At 44.0% G+C, this 20,869-nt stretch overlaps 2 protein-coding genes and 1 long non-coding RNA gene across 6 annotated transcripts in view; 1 reads left to right on the top strand and 2 right to left on the bottom strand.

Annotated features, from left to right (window-relative positions):
- The window catches only part of GLA (galactosidase alpha), an 11,713-nt gene extending 10,875 nt beyond the window's left edge, over positions 1 to 838 (bottom strand). The window contains exon 1 of the mRNA XM_040629982.1: positions 591 to 838. Within this exon, the coding sequence (XP_040485916.1) occupies positions 591 to 784 (194 nt within the window). The 5' untranslated portion in view covers positions 785 to 838. The remainder of the gene's footprint in view (positions 1 to 590) is intronic.
- HNRNPH2 (heterogeneous nuclear ribonucleoprotein H2) overlaps positions 1 to 7,212 on the top strand; it is a 10,039-nt gene extending 2,827 nt beyond the window's left edge. For 2 of the 4 annotated variants that reach the window (XM_040629949.1, XM_040629964.1), the window contains exon 2: positions 5,005 to 7,212. In XM_040629949.1, the coding sequence (XP_040485883.1) occupies positions 5,058 to 6,407 (1,350 nt within the window). In that variant the 5' untranslated portion in view covers positions 5,005 to 5,057 and the 3' untranslated portion in view covers positions 6,408 to 7,212. Of the gene's footprint in view, positions 1 to 1,052; positions 1,197 to 5,004 lie in introns of those variants that run through there. The other 2 variants (XM_040629955.1, XM_008701691.2) reach the window with 2 other exon arrangements.
- Positions 7,213 to 8,948: 1,736 nt separating this feature from the next.
- Positions 8,949 to 10,873, bottom strand: LOC103672985. Its single transcript, XR_571276.2, has 3 exons — positions 10,485 to 10,873; positions 9,933 to 10,012; positions 8,949 to 9,320 (listed from the first exon to the last, which is right to left on the bottom strand). It is a non-coding gene; the product is annotated as an uncharacterized LOC103672985 (long non-coding RNA).
- Between the last annotated feature and the right edge of the window lie 9,996 nt (positions 10,874 to 20,869).

The raw sequence follows: 20,869 nt of genomic DNA, 5'->3' as shown, positions 1-20,869 counted from the left end.
GTAATTACTTCTTCACTTTAAGCCATTTCCTCTTATGGAACACTCAACTTTTGGACAGCGGGGGAATCCTTTATAAAGTTCCTCCAGGTCAACCTTCGAGCCAGATGCCACACTCAAGGGCGAGGGGGTGGGCATATAGAGACTCCACGGTTCTTCTAAACTCCCTCCATTTACAGCCAAGGAACCGCTGACCCAAAAAGCAGAAGCAATAGCACGTGTCTTAGTCCTCTGTCTCTCCTACTCACCCCAGCTATGGTCACTACCAAGGCCTGGCAGACATAGGCAGAACAGCAGTTCACAAGAAGGGTCTGAACAGAACTGGATGGTGAATGGATGAAGTCCCTAGTTGGGTGATCTGGCACAGACAGACGGAGAAGCAGGGGCTGCTGACCCGACTCCTACCGAAGGAGGGATCACGCCGGAGAAAGCTAGGGCTAGTTCCCAACCAGGGCCGTTTGCTGGGCATAAAAATGCAGAAGCAGTAGGGGACCCCTCCCTCAGGCTCAAATGTTCCCTCTGCGACCCTCTATTCCCTCAAACAGAGACAGACACACAGGCGAACGCAAGGGGGTACTCAGTATCTCCTATACCTGATACAGGAATCCGGCTCTTCTTGGCAGTCAAGGTTGCACATGAAGCGCTCCCAGTGCAGCCAGCCCATGGTAGGGGTTATCGCCAAGCCATTGTCCAGGGCCCTGGCCCCAGGAAAGCTCCAGAGAACCACGGCCAGGAAGCGAAGCGCCAGCAGGAAGCCCTGCTGCTGCACTCTGCTTTTCAGCTTCATCGCCGCCGTAAAGCAGTACGGATTTCCACCGGTAATCTGGGCTTTTAAGTTTAACTTTAGAGGCGGACCAATCACCGGTGAGTTATTAAATGATGACGATATTGTTTCTCAGGCAACTGGGACGGTTATCCCCAGAGGCGGACCAATGATCAGTCACGTAAAACGCACCGCAGCCAATCACGCTCTTCCATTCTTGATATTGGCCCGCCCTGTTTCCGTACCAGAAGGAAGTGCGGCACTTTAGAGATCCCGAGTCTAAGCCGAGAGTTGCTCACGTGACCGAGATCTCACATGACGTAGGTGATCACGTGATCAGTCGCTTACGTGAGCAGAAGTAGTTCTGGTCGTCGTCTACCGTCTCGCTATAGCCGTTTGAGGGAAGAAGGAGGAAAATTATCCGGTATCGTTAGAGGTTGGTGTGTGGGTGGGAACTGGGGGCCCGGGGGTGGTGATGATGAAGACCAAAGCAGGATCCGCGGGCCGCCTCCGCCTTTTCCGTTCCCTGCTTTCCCCTCCCCCGCTCCCCCTCCCCCCCATCTCAGTGCCGGGAAGCCGCCTTTGCTGCGCCTGGTGGGGAAATGGTGGACGTTCGTGACTGTGTATGTGTTTTTGTATATCTGTCTGTCTGGGCGGGTCTCAGGGGACCTTTAAGAGAAACTTTAAGGTGAAAACGCTTGAAAACCACGTCCCTGGATTAGGAAAAACAAATATTGAGACCAGTGGCCGGAGTGCTGGTCCATCCATTCAGGCACTTAGTCCCCACTGATTGTCTGTAGGGGGAGGCACCAAGTGAATTATATCTGTAGAGTCACATCTAGGCAAATGCTGCGTGCCTGACAGAGGCGCTCAAATGTTTTAACTGAATTGAATATTTAAATAACGTGTATTTTTCTACTTAATAACAGTCTACATGTTCAGTTTTGAACATTCAAAAAAATAACAGTAAGCTATAAATTAAAAAAAAAATACATGTAATTCATCACCGGGAGATAGCTACTCAGCATTTTGGTATCTAACACACATATAAATACACAATTTCTTAACCCAAATGGAATCCTGGTTCCTACTTCAGCAACTTAGTCCTGGGGGCCTTTCTAGGAGATACAGTAATGAAGTAGAATCTCCCTGCCACTATAGAGGGGATGTTAATTTCTGGAGTGCTACAGGGACATGGAATGGGATTGGTCATCCAAGAGATAAGGCATGCAAAAAACTAGTCCATAAATCTGTCACTCAAACCTGAAGATGGTTAATAGGGAGACTGTTATTTGCAGATGCAGTGTGCCAGGCATATAACAGGCAATTAATAAATGTTTGTTGAATCCTCAGTGTAGTTTTATGGCATTTACTACACTTTGTACTTTCTTTCCAAGAGGCCCAGTGTTTCCAGACCATGTCAGATAAGCCATGCACATATACAAAATTAGAAAACTTTATAAAAGCAAACATATAAATGGATGTTTTTGCTGAAATAAAATTAATCCGTACAATTAAGAATGCACAAGAAATTGAAAAAATAACATTGAAAAAGCCAGAAGCCTGCCACTCAGAGCAATCACTATTAACATTTGCTGCATTCCCCATGTATATATATTTTTCTAACATTTTGTTCCATTTACGGTGATTTTTAAAAATTAAAACTACTACAAAGTATATTGGGTAAAAAGTGAAGATCCACACTCTACCCTCCAGTTCCTGTTTTCTCAGAACACAAATTTGTATTATGTGCTCTCAGATCTTCTTTGCATTTACATACATATATATTTTCATGCTTATATTTTAAAATAAGTAGGATCATATGCATATTTTATTAAACAACATTTTGGAAATCTTCCTAGCTCAGGGCTGATCTTTTTTCTTAACAGCTGCATAGGATTCCTTTTTAAGGATAAAGTATATTGTAATTCATTCAGCCATTCCCCTATTGATGAATAGTTAGGTTTCTAATTTTCAGCCATTACTAACAGTGCAATAGCAGTGAACATTTGTATTTCTGTTGACCAGGTTCCTGGAAGGAATTTTAGTAGGGTCAAAGGATATGTGAATATATATATATATATATATTTTTTTTTTTTTTACCTAGTTGAGATTATAAAGCAGCTGTGATCTTGGTTCATAAGATTATAGCATATGTAGTTACTCATGTTATTAAATATTTGTATAATTTTAAAATTAAGTGTGTAATATTCTTAAAATACCTTTGGAAGACTATATAGCTCTATAAATCTTGAATTTCAGGTCATCTCTTTAGGGCACATAATCTGAAATGGATTTACTGTATCAGAAGGCGTGATACATGTTTCCAAATTGCTTTCCAGAAATACTGTATTTCACTCCTCTAGGAGTGTTCAAGAACCCCGAATATTAGCATTGTCTTATCCTCTCTGTTTAATTTTTACTGTCTTGGTGGGTGAAAAATGTTGATTAATTCTGGTTTTAACTTCGATTTCTGATGATTGATAAGGTTTGAACATTTCTCAGACACCTGTCCCGTATCCTAACATCTGTATCCCCCCATATTTAATCTGTTAACAAGTCCCGCAGAGTCCACTGCTTTGAATGCGTAGAGCACATCTTCCCTATCTTTTTTGTTTTTTATTTTATATTTTTTAAGATTTTGTTTATTTGAGAGAGAGTGTGCCTGCGCACAAGCGGGGGAAGGGACAGAAGGAGAGGGAGCAGACTCCCCAACGAGCAGAGAGACAGAGTCCTGCTCGGGGTTCCATCCCAGGATCCTGAGGTCATGACCTGAGCTCAAGGCAGCCACTTAACCCACTGAGCCACCCAGGCACTCTCCTTTCTTTTTTAAAACTAGGGTTGCCTTGGGGCGCCTGAGTGGCTCAGGTGGTTAAGCCTCTGCCTTTGGCTCCTGTCAAGATTCCAGGGTGCTTGCTCAGCTGGAAGCCTGCTTCTCCTTCTCCCTCTGCCTGCCGCTCCCTCTGCTTGTACTTGCGCGCGCTCTCTCTCTGTCAAATAAGATCTTAAAAAACAAACAAACAAAAAAACTGCTGTTGCCTTAGGTGAATCCCTTATGCCTGCTTCAAAGTGACTGGGTTTCTAGCTGATCTTGCTGGTGTCATACCAACCCCCTCTGTTTGAGTTCCACACTGTTGCCAGGGTGATCTATTATTTGAAAGGGCTGTGATTACATCACTTCCCTCCCCTCACTCCCCTGCCCACTTCCCTCTCCTCACTCCCTTACCCACTCCCCTACCCTCACTCCCCTACCCTCACTCCCTTGTTTAAAACCCTTAGAAGGCCCTTAGCGTGTTTGTCTATCAAGTAAGGTCTTTGGGATCTTATGTCTACCTTGCCGGCCTTATCTCTCACCGTGCCTCGTCCTAGTTTATGCTCCATCTGTAATTTTTAAAATTTACTTTTGGATCCTTGAACTGGTGAATCTGTTTTATTTAACAATTCTGTGTCAACTGTTAGAATTGACCAACTAGTCCCTCTTTTATACCACCTTTTCACCCTGCCCAGAATTTTGTCATAGCGGGGATAATGTTTATTTGCCCTTTTGCCTTTAGTAAAGATGTATAATGCCCCTGTAGGACCATAAACCCTTTCTGGACTTACTGATCTTGTATCCTAAAGCCAAGTACTGGACTTGGCAGCTGAAAAATATAAAAGGAATCTGTGAATTATCCATAATGTCTTTTTTCCACTTATTTCTTAGGCCTTAATGTTTCCCTGATTTTATTAATTGGCATGCGTTCTTTATATAGTAAGGATATTAATGTATTGGTGTAAGTATCTTCTCAAGTGTGTTGTCTTTAAATTCTGTTTAATCTTACCTTTGATGTAATGAAGTTTTTCATTTTTATGTAATCAGGGATAGCCATCTTGTATTTGTTCACATCTTCCAGTGATTTTGTTGCTGTTAATTTTTTATGCCTTTTATGTTCTGACTGTGATGTTAATATATGTTCAGTGTAGAAAACTTAGAACATACAGAAATGTCCAAAGAAGATATTCCTTTAATCAAAAAGTTCCAATAATCCTACTGGCCAGAAATAACTACTATTATTGGTATCCAACACGTAATAGATATTGAGTAAATGGTGGCCGGGTGAATGAATTAAAAATTTGGTGTAGTCTTATTATTTATATGAATGTTTTAGAAAAGAGCTATCCATGTGAGTTTTATTAGTTTGCTTTTTTTCTCTTACTATATTGTGAACATTTTTCCATGACAGTAGTCTTCTAATTTTTTTCAGCTACACCGAAATCACATTGAGCCAAGCTTGCCACCAAGAGCCCAACAGTCACCATGATGCTGAGCACAGAAGGCAGGGAGGGGTTCGTGGTGAAGGTCAGGGGCCTGCCCTGGTCCTGCTCAGCTGATGAAGTGATGCGCTTCTTTTCTGATTGTAAAATCCAAAATGGTACATCAGGTATTCGTTTCATCTACACCAGAGAAGGCAGACCAAGTGGTGAAGCATTTGTCGAACTTGAATCCGAAGATGAAGTGAAATTGGCTTTGAAGAAGGACAGAGAAACCATGGGACACAGATACGTTGAAGTTTTCAAGTCCAACAGTGTTGAAATGGATTGGGTGTTGAAGCATACAGGTCCGAATAGTCCCGATACTGCCAACGATGGCTTCGTCCGCCTTAGAGGACTCCCATTTGGCTGTAGCAAGGAAGAGATTGTTCAGTTCTTTTCCGGGTTGGAGATTGTGCCAAATGGGATGACGCTGCCGGTGGACTTTCAGGGGCGGAGCACAGGGGAGGCGTTTGTGCAGTTTGCTTCACAGGAGATAGCTGAAAAGGCCTTAAAGAAACACAAGGAAAGAATAGGGCACAGGTACATTGAAATCTTCAAGAGTAGCCGAGCTGAAGTCCGAACCCACTACGACCCCCCTCGAAAGCTCATGGCTATGCAGCGGCCAGGTCCCTATGATAGGCCAGGGGCGGGCAGAGGGTATAATAGCATTGGCAGAGGGGCAGGGTTTGAGAGGATGAGGCGTGGTGCCTATGGTGGAGGGTACGGAGGCTATGATGACTATGGTGGCTATAATGATGGATATGGCTTTGGGTCTGATAGATTCGGAAGAGACCTCAATTACTGTTTTTCAGGAATGTCTGATCATAGATATGGAGATGGTGGGTCCAGTTTCCAGAGCACCACAGGGCACTGTGTACACATGAGGGGATTACCTTACAGAGCCACTGAGAATGATATTTACAATTTTTTCTCACCTCTTAACCCCATGAGAGTGCACATTGAAATTGGACCCGATGGCCGAGTTACTGGTGAGGCAGATGTTGAATTTGCTACCCATGAAGATGCCGTGGCAGCAATGGCAAAAGACAAAGCTAATATGCAACACAGATATGTGGAGCTCTTCTTGAATTCTACTGCAGGAACAAGTGGGGGCGCATATGATCACAGCTATGTAGAACTCTTTTTGAATTCTACAGCAGGGGCAAGTGGCGGTGCTTATGGTAGTCAAATGATGGGAGGGATGGGCTTATCCAACCAGTCTAGTTACGGGGGTCCTGCTAGTCAGCAGCTGAGTGGTGGCTACGGAGGTGGTTACGGTGGTCAGAGCAGTATGAGTGGATACGACCAAGTTCTGCAGGAAAACTCCAGTGACTACCAGTCAAACCTCGCTTAGGTGAAGGAACAGTAAACCCCTATTACAGAATAAAAGCTCTGCATTTATGGGAGTTGTAGAATGAGAGCGATGTCTAGTATATCCAGTATGATTGGTAAATGGGAAATATCATTGATTCTGATCACTCTTGGTCAGCTTTCTCTTTCTTTCTTTTCTTTCTTTCTTTCTTTCTTTCTTTCCTTTTTTTAAAGAAAACAAAAATTAAGTTTAACAGTTTTGCATTACAGGCTTGTGATTCATGCTTACTGTAAAGTGGAAGTCAAGGTTTTACAACTTCAAGCTCAGTAATTTCGAACAATGAAACATTCATCTAGGGTATAATAACAACGTTCGGTATTGACCATAACTGTTAAAACAATTTTCAGCTTTCCTCAAGGTAGTTATGTTGTAGGAGTGTACCTAAGCAGTAAGCGTATTTAGGTTAAAGCAGTTTCACTTATGTTAAATGTTGCTCTTATACCACAATACATTGAAAACTTTGGATGCATGTTGAGAAACATGCTTTTCTGTAATACAAATATAGGAGCTGTGTCTACGATTCAAAGTGAAAACATTTGGCATGTTTGTTAATTCTAGCTTTTTGGTTTAATATCCTGTAAGGCACGTGAGTGTACACTTTTACTTTTTTTTTTTTTTTAAAGATCTGGGACAATTTTGAGATGTAATACCAATACCTTAGGAGTTTGGTCATGTCGTTTGTATGAGATTCTGAGGCTTTGATTTAAATCTTTCCTTGTATTGTGATTTCCATTAGATGTATTGTACTAAGTGAAACTTGTTAAATAAATCTTCCTTTTAAAAACTGGAAAAAATCTTGTACAGCGTGATTTGTTTTAATGTTCTAGCATACGAACCATTTCTTTTTTTATTATTATTATTATGTTCAATTAGCTAACATGCAGTACATCATTAGTTTTTGATGTAGTGTTCATCGATTCATTAGTTGCCTATAACACCCGGTGCGCATCACCAGGTTACCCCAGCCCCCTACCTCCTCCCTTCGGTAACCCTCAGTTTGTTTCCCGGAGTCCAAAGTCCCTCATGGTTTGTCTCCCTCTCTCACTCCTTCCCATTCATATGAACCATTTATTTGTCTATTAGAGCGCGTGCGCAAGCACAAGCAGGGGGAGAGGCAGGCAGAGGGAGAAGCAGACTCATAGGGGGCCTGAAGCGGGACTGCATCCCAGGACCCCTCTGATCATGACCCTAGCAGAAGGCAGATGCTTAACAGACTGAGCCATTCAGGCACCCCGAACCATTTCTTTGATTACAAGTCCTCTGCCCTTGAAATTTAAATTGTTTTTAATTTTTAAGTTTTTATAAACGCATTAGTATCTTTATACATACATTGTTGCATATATCATTATTTCTAAACTATATGCCTAGAAGTGGAATTGCTGAGTCAAAGTTACCCACATTTTTAAGGCTTTCGATTTACATTATCAGAAAGATTATGGTACTTTGTGTTTGCACCAGGGGTGTATGCCAGCCCCCCCAGCCTCCTCAGTGATGCATACTATTCTTGATCTTGGCTAATTTGTTAGTTGAAAAATGGTATCCCATTGCTATTTTAATTTGTTTCTTTAATTAATATTGAGGTGGAGTAATTTCTGTTTCTAAACTACTCATCTCCACGTCCACAGGACTATCGAGCTACTCTGGAGACTAGACTTCATCAAGACAGCATTCTCCCAAAGCCAAGAAGTAAAAGCAAATACATCACCTTCCTTTCGTTTAATCATAAATGGAAGATCTAAGGCACTTTTATATGTTTTAAAAAAGAAATAAACCTGTGTTATTATATAAATAATTCGGTCTCCTCCGTGAATTTATTAATAGTCTCTAAACAGCCTTTAGCGTTTTTCAGGGCAGTTAAAGCTTGTTCTTAACCACTGGTTCTCAAACTTTAGTGAGCCCCAGAATCATCTGCAGGGCTTGTAAAAACATTGGTTACTGGGCCTCACTCCTAGAGTTTCTGAAGTTCGGTAATTCTGGGTTTGTGTTTAAGAATCTGCTGATGCTCTTGGTCCCAATGACAACATTCTGTGGCCCAGCCCTCTCTAATGACTAAAGGCCCAGAATAGCAGCGTTAAGAGGCAATTTCCTTCGTGATTCCCGATTGCCTCCCCTACATTCCTGTGACAAGTAATTTAAACTTTATGTTAAAGTACAGGTTGCATATGATTATTTACAATATCTTGCACCTCCCAGGAAGACTTCAAACGCCTGTGACACCAGGGGTTATCTTACATTTCTGCATACGTAGTTGCCATTAACAATTATACCTGTCAATGACTTTCAGGCCCGGATGCCCTCAGGTCACCACCAGCTGCACCTGACTTCTACAAGTCGGTTTTGTGGATCTCCTGATCAGCCAGGAAATGGATTGTTATCTTTGGCTTTGCTTATAGCTTGGGGCCCAGAGAGATGCTCTGAGAGGGGAAGCAAATACCAAATTGGTATTACCTGACTCAATTTTATTCAAGGACACTTTTTATTGAGTATCATTTCTAGTAAATCATTCACACTGAGGGTACAGTGAGAGGTGCTCTGAGATTCTTTAATGACTTCTAATTTCTGTCACAGCTGCCAAGAGAGCAAGAAATCTGTTTTGACTCATGTCATACTGAGCCAGTCATTACCTTGCCCTCCTAAGCTCCTTCAGGAAGACTTTCTCAGGGAGTTCACAAGTAGGTGTTTTTGCTTTCTACGCCGCTCAGTTAATTTTCCAGAACGTTCTCTAAGTATGAGCACAGATTCTCCAGGTAGCCACTAGATGTCACCAAATGCCAGGAAAGGATTGGCTGAGACCTGTGCTCAAAGGTGTTTTCAGTTTCTTGCTGGGTAAGAACTCCCAAGCACTTAGGGAAGCGGTCAAAAGAGAGAGACCCAGGAGAAGGTTCGCAGTCAGCACTAGAGGTGTGGAAAGGGACAGAAGTACCTGTCAGCAGCAGCACAGATGTACACACACACACACACACCTCTAACTCTCTCAAATCTAACACCCTAACACTACCCAGGAGAGTTTGCTGGGAGGTAAAGTGGGAAACCTACCCATAGCTCCCCAACCACCAAGCCAGGGAATTCATCGCAGAGTATAACCTGTGAGCTACCTGGCTGAAAGGCCCAGGCTGAAAGTTTGCAGCCACAACAATCATGGCCTAAGGGGGTCTCCGCTGATGGCTGATGCCAGTGGTTTTCAGAGTGCGCTTCCTGGATCAGCAGCCTGGCCTGGAACTCGTGAGAAATGCAGTCTCGGGTCCCTCCCAGACAGACTGAATCAGAAAGTCTGGGGGTGAGGCCCCCCTATCTGTGTTTTAACACGCCCCGCAGGTGCTTCTGATTGCACAGAACCATTGGCTAATGTAGGCATCCCGCTAGTCACCCATTCATTTCTTTCTGCGTTCATTCACCCAACCCTAAAGGAGGTCACTAAACCAGAGACAATCTTATCTGTGAGCAGGGCGCAGCTTCTGTATCTTCCCCTCCCAAACTGGTATGAAAATGCGCTGCAAATTCACTTACAAATCAAGGTTCTTTTTCCTCGGGGAGAATTCCCAAGTTGTCAGCAAAAAGGGAGATTTTTCCAAGATGGGCCTCGAGGGCTGTTGAGAGAACAGATTGCCGCTGATGAAATGAAATTCCACTCACCGCACCTGACACTTAGCTGGGAGGGTCACAGGGGCCATTTCACAACCTGCTCTCACAGTGACCATACTTCAGTCTTGTGAATGCAGAGCAGTCATGTCGGTGGGGTCACCAGGTGAGCTCGGTCCAGGGCCCCATGCGAAGGGTTAGCCTGTGCTTGGGGCCTGCCTGTGGGAGGCCGCCTCCCGCTGGCAGCGATCTGCAGGGACAGTGCTCAGAACGCACCTCCCGCCAGTATCTGAGAATGACTGTAACTTATTCAGTAATTATTTTGTGGACTATTTACCTTTTCCAGTGCTCTGTCTGACCAGGATACTAATTAACACATCTACCTGCATATTGTAAGGACCCTTTTCCAAAGTCCTTTTTCTCACTCCAGCCCTCCCTCTTCCTGCCCCCAATTCTTTGCACGGGGCTTGTTTCTCTTACACGCGGGACTGTTGCACGTCAAGCCATCCCCACTGTAGAGATGCGGAAATTGAGTCTCGGGCAGGGTGAAAATCAATCTTGTGTTTGGGAAAGAAGCAGAACGCTGGATGGGGAGAAGGAAATGATGTCTAACGAGGGAAAGAGGGCATGGCTCAGACCCGAATGGTATGGCATAAGAGTAGCCACGTCCTGGGACCTGCGTGGTGAGCGTGGCGGGAACCAGCGCTGGGTCCAGCTCCTCCTCCCTCGCTCCTCAGCCCGCAGTCCCCTTTCCCTGCTGCCAGCCCACCGAGAGGCAAGGAAAGGGTCGAGGGTGGGGGTGAGGCTTAGGAGGGCGGAAAGAGAGTTTGATAAAATTCGAATCCTTCCTTTCCCCTCCAGGTTTCCGGAGACCCTCCATCCACGCCCCCCACCCCCACCCCCTGTGTATTTTCGTTTTTCCGTAAAAGGGATAGGGGAGCGGCCGCTGGGGTAATGGCGGCCTGCTGGGCGGGGATCGGTGAGGGGGCAGAGGGGGAGTGGTTAGCGCTGCTTGGGGGGGGAAACAGACGGGAGTCGGGGGGGAGGGGGGAAGGCCGGACTGTTAAGGCTGGTCCGGGAACGCGCTCCCCCTTCCAGGCCCCTCTCACTTCTTTGGGTCCAGCTGGGTGCTGCTAGCGGGAGGCCGAGGCCGAACCGGGTGACGGGGCAGGGAAGGAACAGCCTCGGGCGCCCCTTCCGTGGGTTAACCCTGGTCTGTTCCCTGGGGAGTGGTGCTTCTTGCGCTCGGAGCTCCTCTGCCCCAGGGCAGCCTAGAGAGCAGGCGGGAGTTAGCCTCTGGTGGGCTGCGGGAAGCCACTTTTCCCTACGGGGATCCTCCCCTTGCTGGGCGCACGGTAGGCGCTCAGTACATGCTGATTTCAGTTGAGTGTTGATTCAACTGTTCTTGAAACGCTCATTGCCGACTGGATTGTGGACAAATAGCCCGCCAACTGTCACAACATCATATTGGAACTTTAAAAAGTTCTGAAAACATGTTGCTTCTTTTGTTTATTTCTCAACTCATAGTATTTTGCTATGGGGGGGGGAGGGAAGGTTTCCTCTGCAGCAAAGCCTTAAAATACCCTTTGTCTTCCTTGAAACTTCCTCCCACTCATCAGTTCACACCAATTTCTCTTTTCTTAAATCTTTTTGAGCGAATAATCAGGCTGCACAGTTGTTACTTGGTGATTCTCAAGTTATTTCAGGTGTGGCCGTTTTGATTTTTGCTTGGCTGGTTAGGCTGTAGCTTTTTTTTAAGTTCTTTTTTAAAAAGATTTTATTTATTTATTTGACACAGAGAGAGCACAACCAGGGGGAGTGGCAGGCAGAGGGAGAGGGAAAAGCAGGCTCCCCACCGAGCAGGACCCTGGGATCATGACCTGAGCCAAAGGCAGAGGCTTAACACTTAACCACTGGAGCCACCCAGGCACCCCTAGGCTGTAGCTTTTATCTTTAGGCAAATAGGAGGGTCTTCAAAAGTTCCTATGCAGTGGGAACAGGGGGGCTTGACTGCAAATGGGCATGAAGGTCTTTCGGAGATAATGAAAATGTCCTCAACTCAGATTGTGAAGGCTTGCACAACTCTAAATTTACTAAAACCATTGAATTGTAGACTTAAAACGGGTGAACTTTGTGAATATAAATTATACCTAGAAGAAACTTTAAATGCCAATGGAGTAATAAGAATAGTGGAGATATGATATACCTTGTGGGGAGATTAGTGGGAAAGGTAGGTTATAGTGCTAAAAAAAAATACAGTGGCCTAAAGGAAATGACAGATTTACATAGGTTTTTCTAACACCTTGTTTCATGTAGGCCTTATCCTAGAGCCCTGTCCTGGGATTTAATCCGTGATGCTTAGTTCAGTTTTAGCGAGAATTTTGCTAAGTCATCTCGCTACCCTTGATATCTGATCACCTTGGCCTGCCGTTAGCAAGAATCCCCCTCCCCTTTACGTGTCTTAGTAATTTCCTATCCACTGACTCACTCTGTTTCCTGGCTACAAATCCCCACTTGTACTTGTTGTATTCAGAATTGAGCCCACTTCTGTACTGAAGTCTCTTTTCCCCCTTCGCAATAGTACTGAATAAAATCTGTCTTTGCCACCTTTAACTAGTGTCTGATTCTGTTTTTCTTTCACAGAAGGCACTCTCAGTGCTTCTGGTAGTATATATCAGTCTGGCCTGCTGGGGAGGGGAGGGCAATTCTTTTTTAAAAGGCCACCTAAAAGTGCCTACCCACCCATTTGTTCACAAGATACTTGCGGAAGGCCTTCTTATTGCCAGGCACTGTGCTGGGTGCTGAGGAAACAGATGTGAGCAAAAATCATCTACATGGCCTGTTTTCTCATGGTGCTCACAATCTAGAGGGCAAGCCAAATAGCATCCAAATACCCACACAAGTGTGCACTTGCATTAAGAGCAAGTGGTGGGGAAGAAGGTTTAAGACCATGTGTTCAGAGATAGCGTGGTGAGTAAAAGAGACTGAAAGAATGCCAGTGTGTTTGGAGTTCAAGAGACAGTGGGAGAGCAGCATTATGGGAAATGAGACTGTGCCAGGATGCAGGGGTCAGGGCATACAGGACCTTGGAAAGCCAGCTTATACCATTTCATCTATATCCTAAGAGCCATTGGAAGCCCCATGGGGTGCAGGTAATGAATCAGATTTGTCTTTTGAAAATATCACCTTGGCTACAGTGTGGACAAAGGAGTGGGAAGGGCTCAGAATGTACTGAGAAGTCCCATTAAGAACCATTGCAACAATCTAGAGTAGAGGTGATGGTAAGCTCAACTGGGGTAGGTAGTCTTGGTTTAAATGGAGAGAATAGGTATATTTGAGAATTACTTGGGACATAAAAATCCATGAACCTCGGGGAGATTGGAATTGGGAATGAGGGAAAGTGAGAAGTCAAGGATGACTTCCCAGTTTCTGGCTTGTACAACTGGATGTTTGGGGGTATTGATCAGAGAAACTAGTAAGTTGAAGGATGAAGTTTGTGAGTTTGGTCGTAGATATGTTGTGTTGCAGATACCTTTGAGAACACCAGGAGAGCCATATCCATAGCTCAGTGGATGGATCTGGAACTCAGAAGAGGAATCCAACCTGGAGACATAAATTGCATATGGGTGGTGATTGAAACCTTGTGTGTAGATAACATTGTCCAGGTCAGAGAGTATGAGAGGAAGAATGTAGGAGAGCGTAGGATAGAAAGTAGCCTTGAGAAATTCCGGGATTTAATGTGGAGTAGAGGAGGATCAGCCTGCAAAGAAGACAGGGAAGGAGCAGGCAGAGAGCTTTAAAAGAATGTTAGGAAGAACCCATGTCATTGAAGGCAAAGGAAGAGACTGTTTCCAGAAATAGGGAGTAGACTGTCAACAGAGTCTGTTGGTGCTGAAGGGTCAAATAAGATGCAGAGTGCTAAGCATGTGTTGTATTTAGAAATATGGAGGTCATTGGGAACCTTACCCAGATCTATTTTCCTAGAGTGACAGGGCAGACATCTAGATTGGGATGGATTGAAATGTGGTTAGTAGAGAGGGAAAGGCAAGAAAATAGAAACAAAGAGTATAGGCAATTATTTGAAGCAATTTGGCTGAGAAGGGCATGGAAATGTCAGGGTAGTCATAAGATTGGGATTAGAAGTCCAGAGAAGCCTTTTTATTTAAACAAGGAGAAATTTTGCAGATGTGTCAAGTTTATAATGAAGATTCTGCTGGGAGTTGCATGGTTGAAAATACACAGAGGAGAGGAGGGATAAATTATAGGGTACATTTGCTGAGAAAGAGGAGGGTCTGGGACCAAAAGCACAGGTGGAGGATGTAGTGTTCGTAGGAGAAGAGAATATATCTGTCTAAACTGAGCAACGGCTGACAGGATGTCGGCTGGTGTCAGACATTTGGTGTTAGGGAGATGAAGGCACTCCCTTCTGAAGGCCCCCCCTACTATTATTTCTGCCAATGAGAGTGTGGTCATCTGCCTGTAGAGAGCATAGAAGAAAAGGAGGAGGCATTGGAAGTTTGAAGAGAATGGAGAGGGTTTAATCAGTTGTAAGGGTGAGAGTGTGTTGACCAGAGAAATGTAGAAAGAACATGGAGCAATGTTGATGGCCCATCTCATTCAGGTTGTTGATAGCAAATTTATCATGAATCAAGCTTTACTTGTTCTAAGTGCTTTTCCAAGTGTCCCAGTGTTTTATCTTACTTAATCCTCAAGGCAGCCCCACAAGGTAGGTATTAGTATTCCTCCCTTTTCAGAGATGATGAAATGGAGATACAGCAAAATGATGTCAATTGTTTAGTCAAAGAGCTCAGGTTGGAGCCAGGTATCAAACCAGATAGTCTGTCTCCGAACCCATGTCTTAAGCACTACACTAAGATAGGTCCCCAAAATAGGTCCTGATCACACCTTACTATTGCTAAATATAGATCTATGCAATCATATTTAATGACTGCACTGTGTTCCATTGTATGGATATAGCACATGTTAGGGTGTGATATACACATTTTTCTCTTAATAGGCACAAGCTCGGTTTCCAAGACAGGAAGGAACTGTGTTGTGTGTTCCTTTACCCCCACTGCCATGTAGTAAGAAGGCTCAGGAAGGCTGGCAGAGAACATGTTTCTTTGTTTTTGTGAGGGTTTTTTGTTTTTACTTTCTGCGCCTGATTAGAGGCTCCACTCAAACTAATCATCACAGTATATTGAGCCCTGATTGTCTCATAGAGGAAGACTCCATGGATTTGTAAATTGGCTTTATGCTTGACAGTCTGCTCAGTTAATTTTCGAGAAATTCTCCAACTATGATTCTGCATTCTCAAGCCAGCCAATAGTTGACACTCAATTCCAGAAAGAAGATGGCTTATTTGAGGCCGACTTACAGGAGTAATCTCCCCTCTTTCTGCTTTGCTGGATTTTTCCAATTTTCTATAGGGAGTATATGTAGCTTTCATTTTGTGGGGGAAAATGAAGTTAACTTGCCTAAATCGAAAGCCAAGTTATGCAGAGGATAGGGATCTAAGATTCTGTGCTTTTCAATCTACTATAGCTAAACTTATGCTTACTCTATGATCCAACAATTCCATCCCTAGGTATATACCCAAGAGAAATTAAAGCATATGTGTATATAGACTTGTACGTGAATGTTAATAGCAGCTCTTTCTGTAATTGCCCCAAATCAGATACAACCTTAATATGCATAAATAAATGAGTAGATAAACAAACTGTAGTACAATGAGATTCTACTTAACAATGAAATGAATAAATCCCAAAATAATAATGCCGAGTGAAAGAAACCAAACCAAAAAGATAGGAGCATATACTGTATTATTCCATTTATATAACATTCTAGGAAAGGCAAACTGATGTATATTTACAATAATCAGATCTGTGGTTACTTCTGGAGGTGGGGATGAACTGGGAAGAGGCCCAAGGGAGCCTTATGAGGTGAAGGAAATGTTGTATATCTTGGTCCTACATGGGTGGATACATATGTAAAGCTCACTGAACCATACATTTAAGATTTGTGCCCTTTACTGTGTGAATGTTATACCTCAATAAAAAGGTTAAAAGAAGATGCAACGGCTTTTGTCAGTCCATTTCCTCCTCCTTTGACCTTTTCTTCTCTTTCTCCTTCTCTCCATCCCTCTCTCTATTTCTTGTGTCTTTTTGGGAGAGAGTTGATGGCGCAACTAGGCACTGATGCCAATTCTACCCATAATCCTGCCTATCAAATGTTCACATCCCCATCAAATGGAAAATAGAGAGGACAGTTTATTCAGGGAGCAGGATTTAAAAAGTCTAGGGTTAAAGGATGGCTTCTGGGAATGAACATTTCTTCCTCTTCCCTTTCACTTGGGTTAGAGATGTATCCTTGGGCCCTCCCTTCCGTTGTGGTCTTTCCCTAACAGCTAATGTCTTTGGAGTCAGGGAGATTTGCCTTGGAATCCCTGCTGCACCACCTATTAACTGACTCGGGGGGAATGACTTAAGTTCTGTGGTTCTCAGTTGTTTTTTTTTTTTTTTCCGTTCAGAACATGGGTGTAATAATCCCTACTCTCTGAGCTTGTTTTAAGAATTCCATTATGGTAACTACACTTATGGTGGTGAGCATTGTGTAATGTACAGAATTGTCAAATCACCATGTGGTACATGTGAAACCAATATAACGTTGTATGTCAATTATATTTCAATGAAAAGAGTGCAGTGAGATAATACAGGTAAAGCACTTTGCCTGCCACAGAGAAACCTCTTGATTTGGGAAGGCTCTCTGATTTCCCTATATGCGTGTGAACTTGTGCGCTTTGAATTTATGGTGACATCTGGCTCTGCTCTGTTGGGACATTAAACGACCTCTCTTGTTGTTACTACTACAACAACTAAGAGGAAGACTTATACTTGTAGTATGATTCTTAACCCTGTCCTTGGCCTCAACAGCCTCTTTCTTACTAAAGAACAATGGAGAGGGCTTTTTCAGTGGCTTCCACAACATTCCTGGATGGCTGATTCGAGAAAGCTAGTTGTTGCTATCCTGTTACATAAGTGAAGACAAGAGAGACATCTTGACTTCGCCAAGATCCTATATAGTTAGTGCTAGGTCTAGCACGGACAAGTGCTCTGTATCTCGCCTTGTTGGGGACATGATAAAACATGGCAGACACCAAAGTAAACAAAAATAGAGCTAGAATTTTTCTCTCTACCCCAGAGAGACTCCACCAACTCATTCCTACCACATGACCATGAAAGTCAACCATAACACACATACCTATTTATTTCCCTCCTTACTGACGCATTTTAGAGAGCTTTGTATGCTATTAATGCTATTGAGTTGATCTCCACGTTGTCTCTTTTAGGGAAAGTTTGGTGGAAAAAGAATGGATGTTTGTTGAATGACTGCTCTGTGTCAAGCATGGAGCTAGTTGTTTTATAGGAGGTCTAAACAATCCTGTGAGATAAGTACCATTATTGGATCTTGGAGATGAGGAAACTTGATTTTGGAAAAGAGAATTCATTTCTAGACAGTCACTCAGCTAATATGCAGCAGAAGCAGTAATCCTTATCCCCATCCGTTGATTTGATTTCTTTTTGCTTTATATTTGAATAAAGAGCATGTGACAGATAGACCACCAGCTTTTCTCTGTGTCAGCCCTATTGCAGTCACCATCAGTCAAGATGTCTGCCTGAAGCCAAAACCATTCAGCTTAACCATAGAAACAAATCAAACACTGATGGCCCATAATTTCCAGTCAAAGCTTTGGCCAAACATTCATCTATGTATTCATCCCTTTATTTATTCCTTCAACAAATATTTATTGAGCAGTGACATATACTAGGCCTCCTGTGAGTGTGACTGTTAATCCCGGTGTGGAATCATCTCTCTTCCACAAAGGAAGCATGGCCCTTATAGGGACCTGTGTTAGCAGCGAGCAGCTTTGGGTTTAGGGTAAGTGGGAATAGAGTCTCAGAAAGAAGAAAAGAAATATTTACTGAGCATGGATTGTGTCAGATCTACGGGATTCTGGGAAACTTATTAACCCCAAGGGGATTCCTGGTTCACAGCTTCAGGCAGCGGCATTTTGGATGGCTTCCATGGAGGTGGGGTTCTGAGGCCAAGATGCTCCCCTTTCAGGTCCCCCCTCCCACTTCCTGTACTCCTGGGTCTCAGATGGTCATGCTTGTCTATGTATCCAAAACCTACTTTTTAGTATCTGTGTATTTCCTCCCATGCTGTAAGGATATCTTATTCACTTGAAATGGTCAGGTTTGTAACTGGAAGTCCTCCCTAATTTAGAGGGGCTGTCAGGATATACAGTGTATCTGGGAGAAAGAATGAGTTGGTTCTCCCTCCCCTGGATAAGGCAATGAGTATAGAAATCTATCACTATGACCAAGGTTTAGATTAAAGATGAACTGTGCCTTGCACAGAAGTGTCCCTTAATACGTGTTTTCTATATTTAGTCTTAAGCATAGTTTTATGGCTCTGTTATACTCTGTACTTCCTTCTCAGAAGTACACAATGTTTCCTAAACCACTGATAAGAAGTTAAGGAAATGGGGCGCCTGGGTGGCTTAGTCGGTTAAGCGTCTGCCTTTAGCTCCGGTCATGATCCCAGGGGATCACGCCCAGTGGGGAGACTGCTTCTCCCTCTCCCTCTGCTGCTCCCCTTCTCGTACTCTCTCTCTCTCTGGCAAATAAATAAATAAATAAATAAATAAAATCTTTAAAAAAAGAAGTCAAGGAATTGCCCCAAGTTTGGTCTCACAAACTTTATGTACTGAAATCCTTAAAGGCAGATACCGTGATTACTTTTTTCCCTAGTTTTGTGAATAGTTATTATTTGTTGATCATGCAGTAGCTATAATGTTCTTTATAGAAATTTATGAAAGTACAGGAATATATATGCCAAAGGAAATTACCGTTGACATTTTGGCATATTGTTTCCAGTTTTTAAAAAAACGAATCTCGAATATATAATCTTCCTTCCCTACCCCAGCTTTACTGAGATAACGTTGTGTAAGTTTAAGGTGTGTTAGTTTAAGGTCTTAATTTGGTATATTTACATATTGCAAATGACCCTTGAGATCACCTCAGAGAGCATTTTACCTGAGAGTCGTCTTAGAAAACACCAAAATGAGGGGAGTGGAACAGAGGGTAGGAAGGGAACTAACATTTTCTGAGTGGCTACTATGTGCCTGACACTGTGCCAAATGTTTCCCCCAGGCTTTCTCATTTAATGCTCTCCATGTTATTGTAAGAGTCCTAATCCTAACTTTATTGAAAATGAAGCTGAGGGCACCTGGGTGGCTCAGTTGGTTAAGCCTCCGATTCTTGATTTTGGCACAGGTCATGGTCTCAGGGTTGTGAGATCAAGCCCTGCATTGGGCTCTGTGCTGGGCGTGGAGCCTGCTTAAGATTCTCTCTCTCTCTGCCCCCCACTTGCTCTCTCTCTCTTTCTCTCTCTGTCTCAAAAAAGAATTAAGCTGAGCCTCACACTGGTCCCTAAAATTGTAAAAGTTCACATAACTGCTAAGAGGCAGAGCCTGCCTGCAAACCCCCAGGGCGCCTGGCTCCAAGCCCATGCTTCCCCCATTCCACCATGATGCTAAGCTTGCTGAAGGGCTCAGTAAACAGGCAACCTACCATTTCTTTCATCTTGGCAAATCCCACCAAACCAGGGGATTCATCGCAGAGTATAACCTGTGAGCTACCTGGCTGAAAGGCCCAGGCTGAAAGTTTGCAGCCACAACAATCATGGCCTAAGGGGGGTCTCCGCTGATGGCTGATGCCAGTGGTTTTCAGAGTGCGCTTCCTGGATCAGCAGCCTGGCCTGGAACTCGTGAGAAATGCAGTCTCGGGTCCCTCCCAGACAGACTGAATCAGAAAGTCTGGGGGTGAGGCCCCCTATCTGTGTTTTAACACGCCCCGCAGGTGCTTCTGATTGCACAGAACCATTGGCTAATGTAGGCATCCCGCTAGTCACCCATTCATTTCTTTCTGCGTTCATTCACCCAACCCTAAAGGAGGTCACTAAACCAGAGACAATCTTATCCGTGAGCAGGGCACAGCTTCTGTATCTTCCCCTCCCAAACTGGTATGAAAATGCGCTGCAAATTCACTTACAAATCAAGGTTCTTTTTCCTCGGGGAGAATTCCCAAGTTGTCAGCAAAAAGGGAGATTTTTCCAAGATGGGCCTCGAGGGCTGTTGAGAGAACAGATTGCCGCTGATGAAATGAAATTCCACTCACCGCACCTGACACTTAGCTGGGAGGGTCACAGGGGCCATTTCACAACCTGCTCTCACAGTGACCATACTTCAGTCTTGTGAATGCAGAGCAGTCATGTCGGTGGGGTCACCAGGTGAGCTCGGTCCAGGGCCCCATGCGAAGGGTTAGCCTGTGCTTGGGGCCTGCCTGTGGGAGGCCGCCTCCCACTGGCAGCGATCTGCAGGGACAGTGCTCAGAACGCACCTCCAGCCAGCTGTCAACCAGCAGCTGCTAAGAGAATGTGAGCCTTCTGGAAAAAGAGATGGGTTGTGAGAGACAGCATCTGAGAATCACTGTGATTTATTCAGTAACTATTCTGGAACCATGAGCCTATAAGGGCCTATGAGGTGTTGGAACAGGTACTACCAGGAATCCTAGTCCCAGTGCTGTCACTGGACTAGCCCTACCTCCCTAATAACAAGACTTTGTTTCTGGGCTGACATCATTGTATCTGGCTCCATTCTCCCTCAGGATGAATTTCCTTTCGCATCAGACCTCTGTACCCCCGTGCAGCCCAAAATAGTCTTGTGGCAGGCCTCCGCGTCAGTTCTTCAGATGCGCCTTGTCTCAAGCAGTGGACAGAACTTGAATCCTTTCCTGGAGGTT

This window comes from Ursus maritimus, assembly GCF_017311325.1.
Source record: "Ursus maritimus isolate PB19 chromosome X unlocalized genomic scaffold, ASM1731132v1 scaffold_X1, whole genome shotgun sequence".
NCBI classification, from domain to species: domain Eukaryota; kingdom Metazoa; phylum Chordata; class Mammalia; order Carnivora; family Ursidae; genus Ursus; species Ursus maritimus.
Note: the sequence above shows the minus strand (reverse complement) of the source record. Positions and strands in the feature narration are given on the sequence as shown.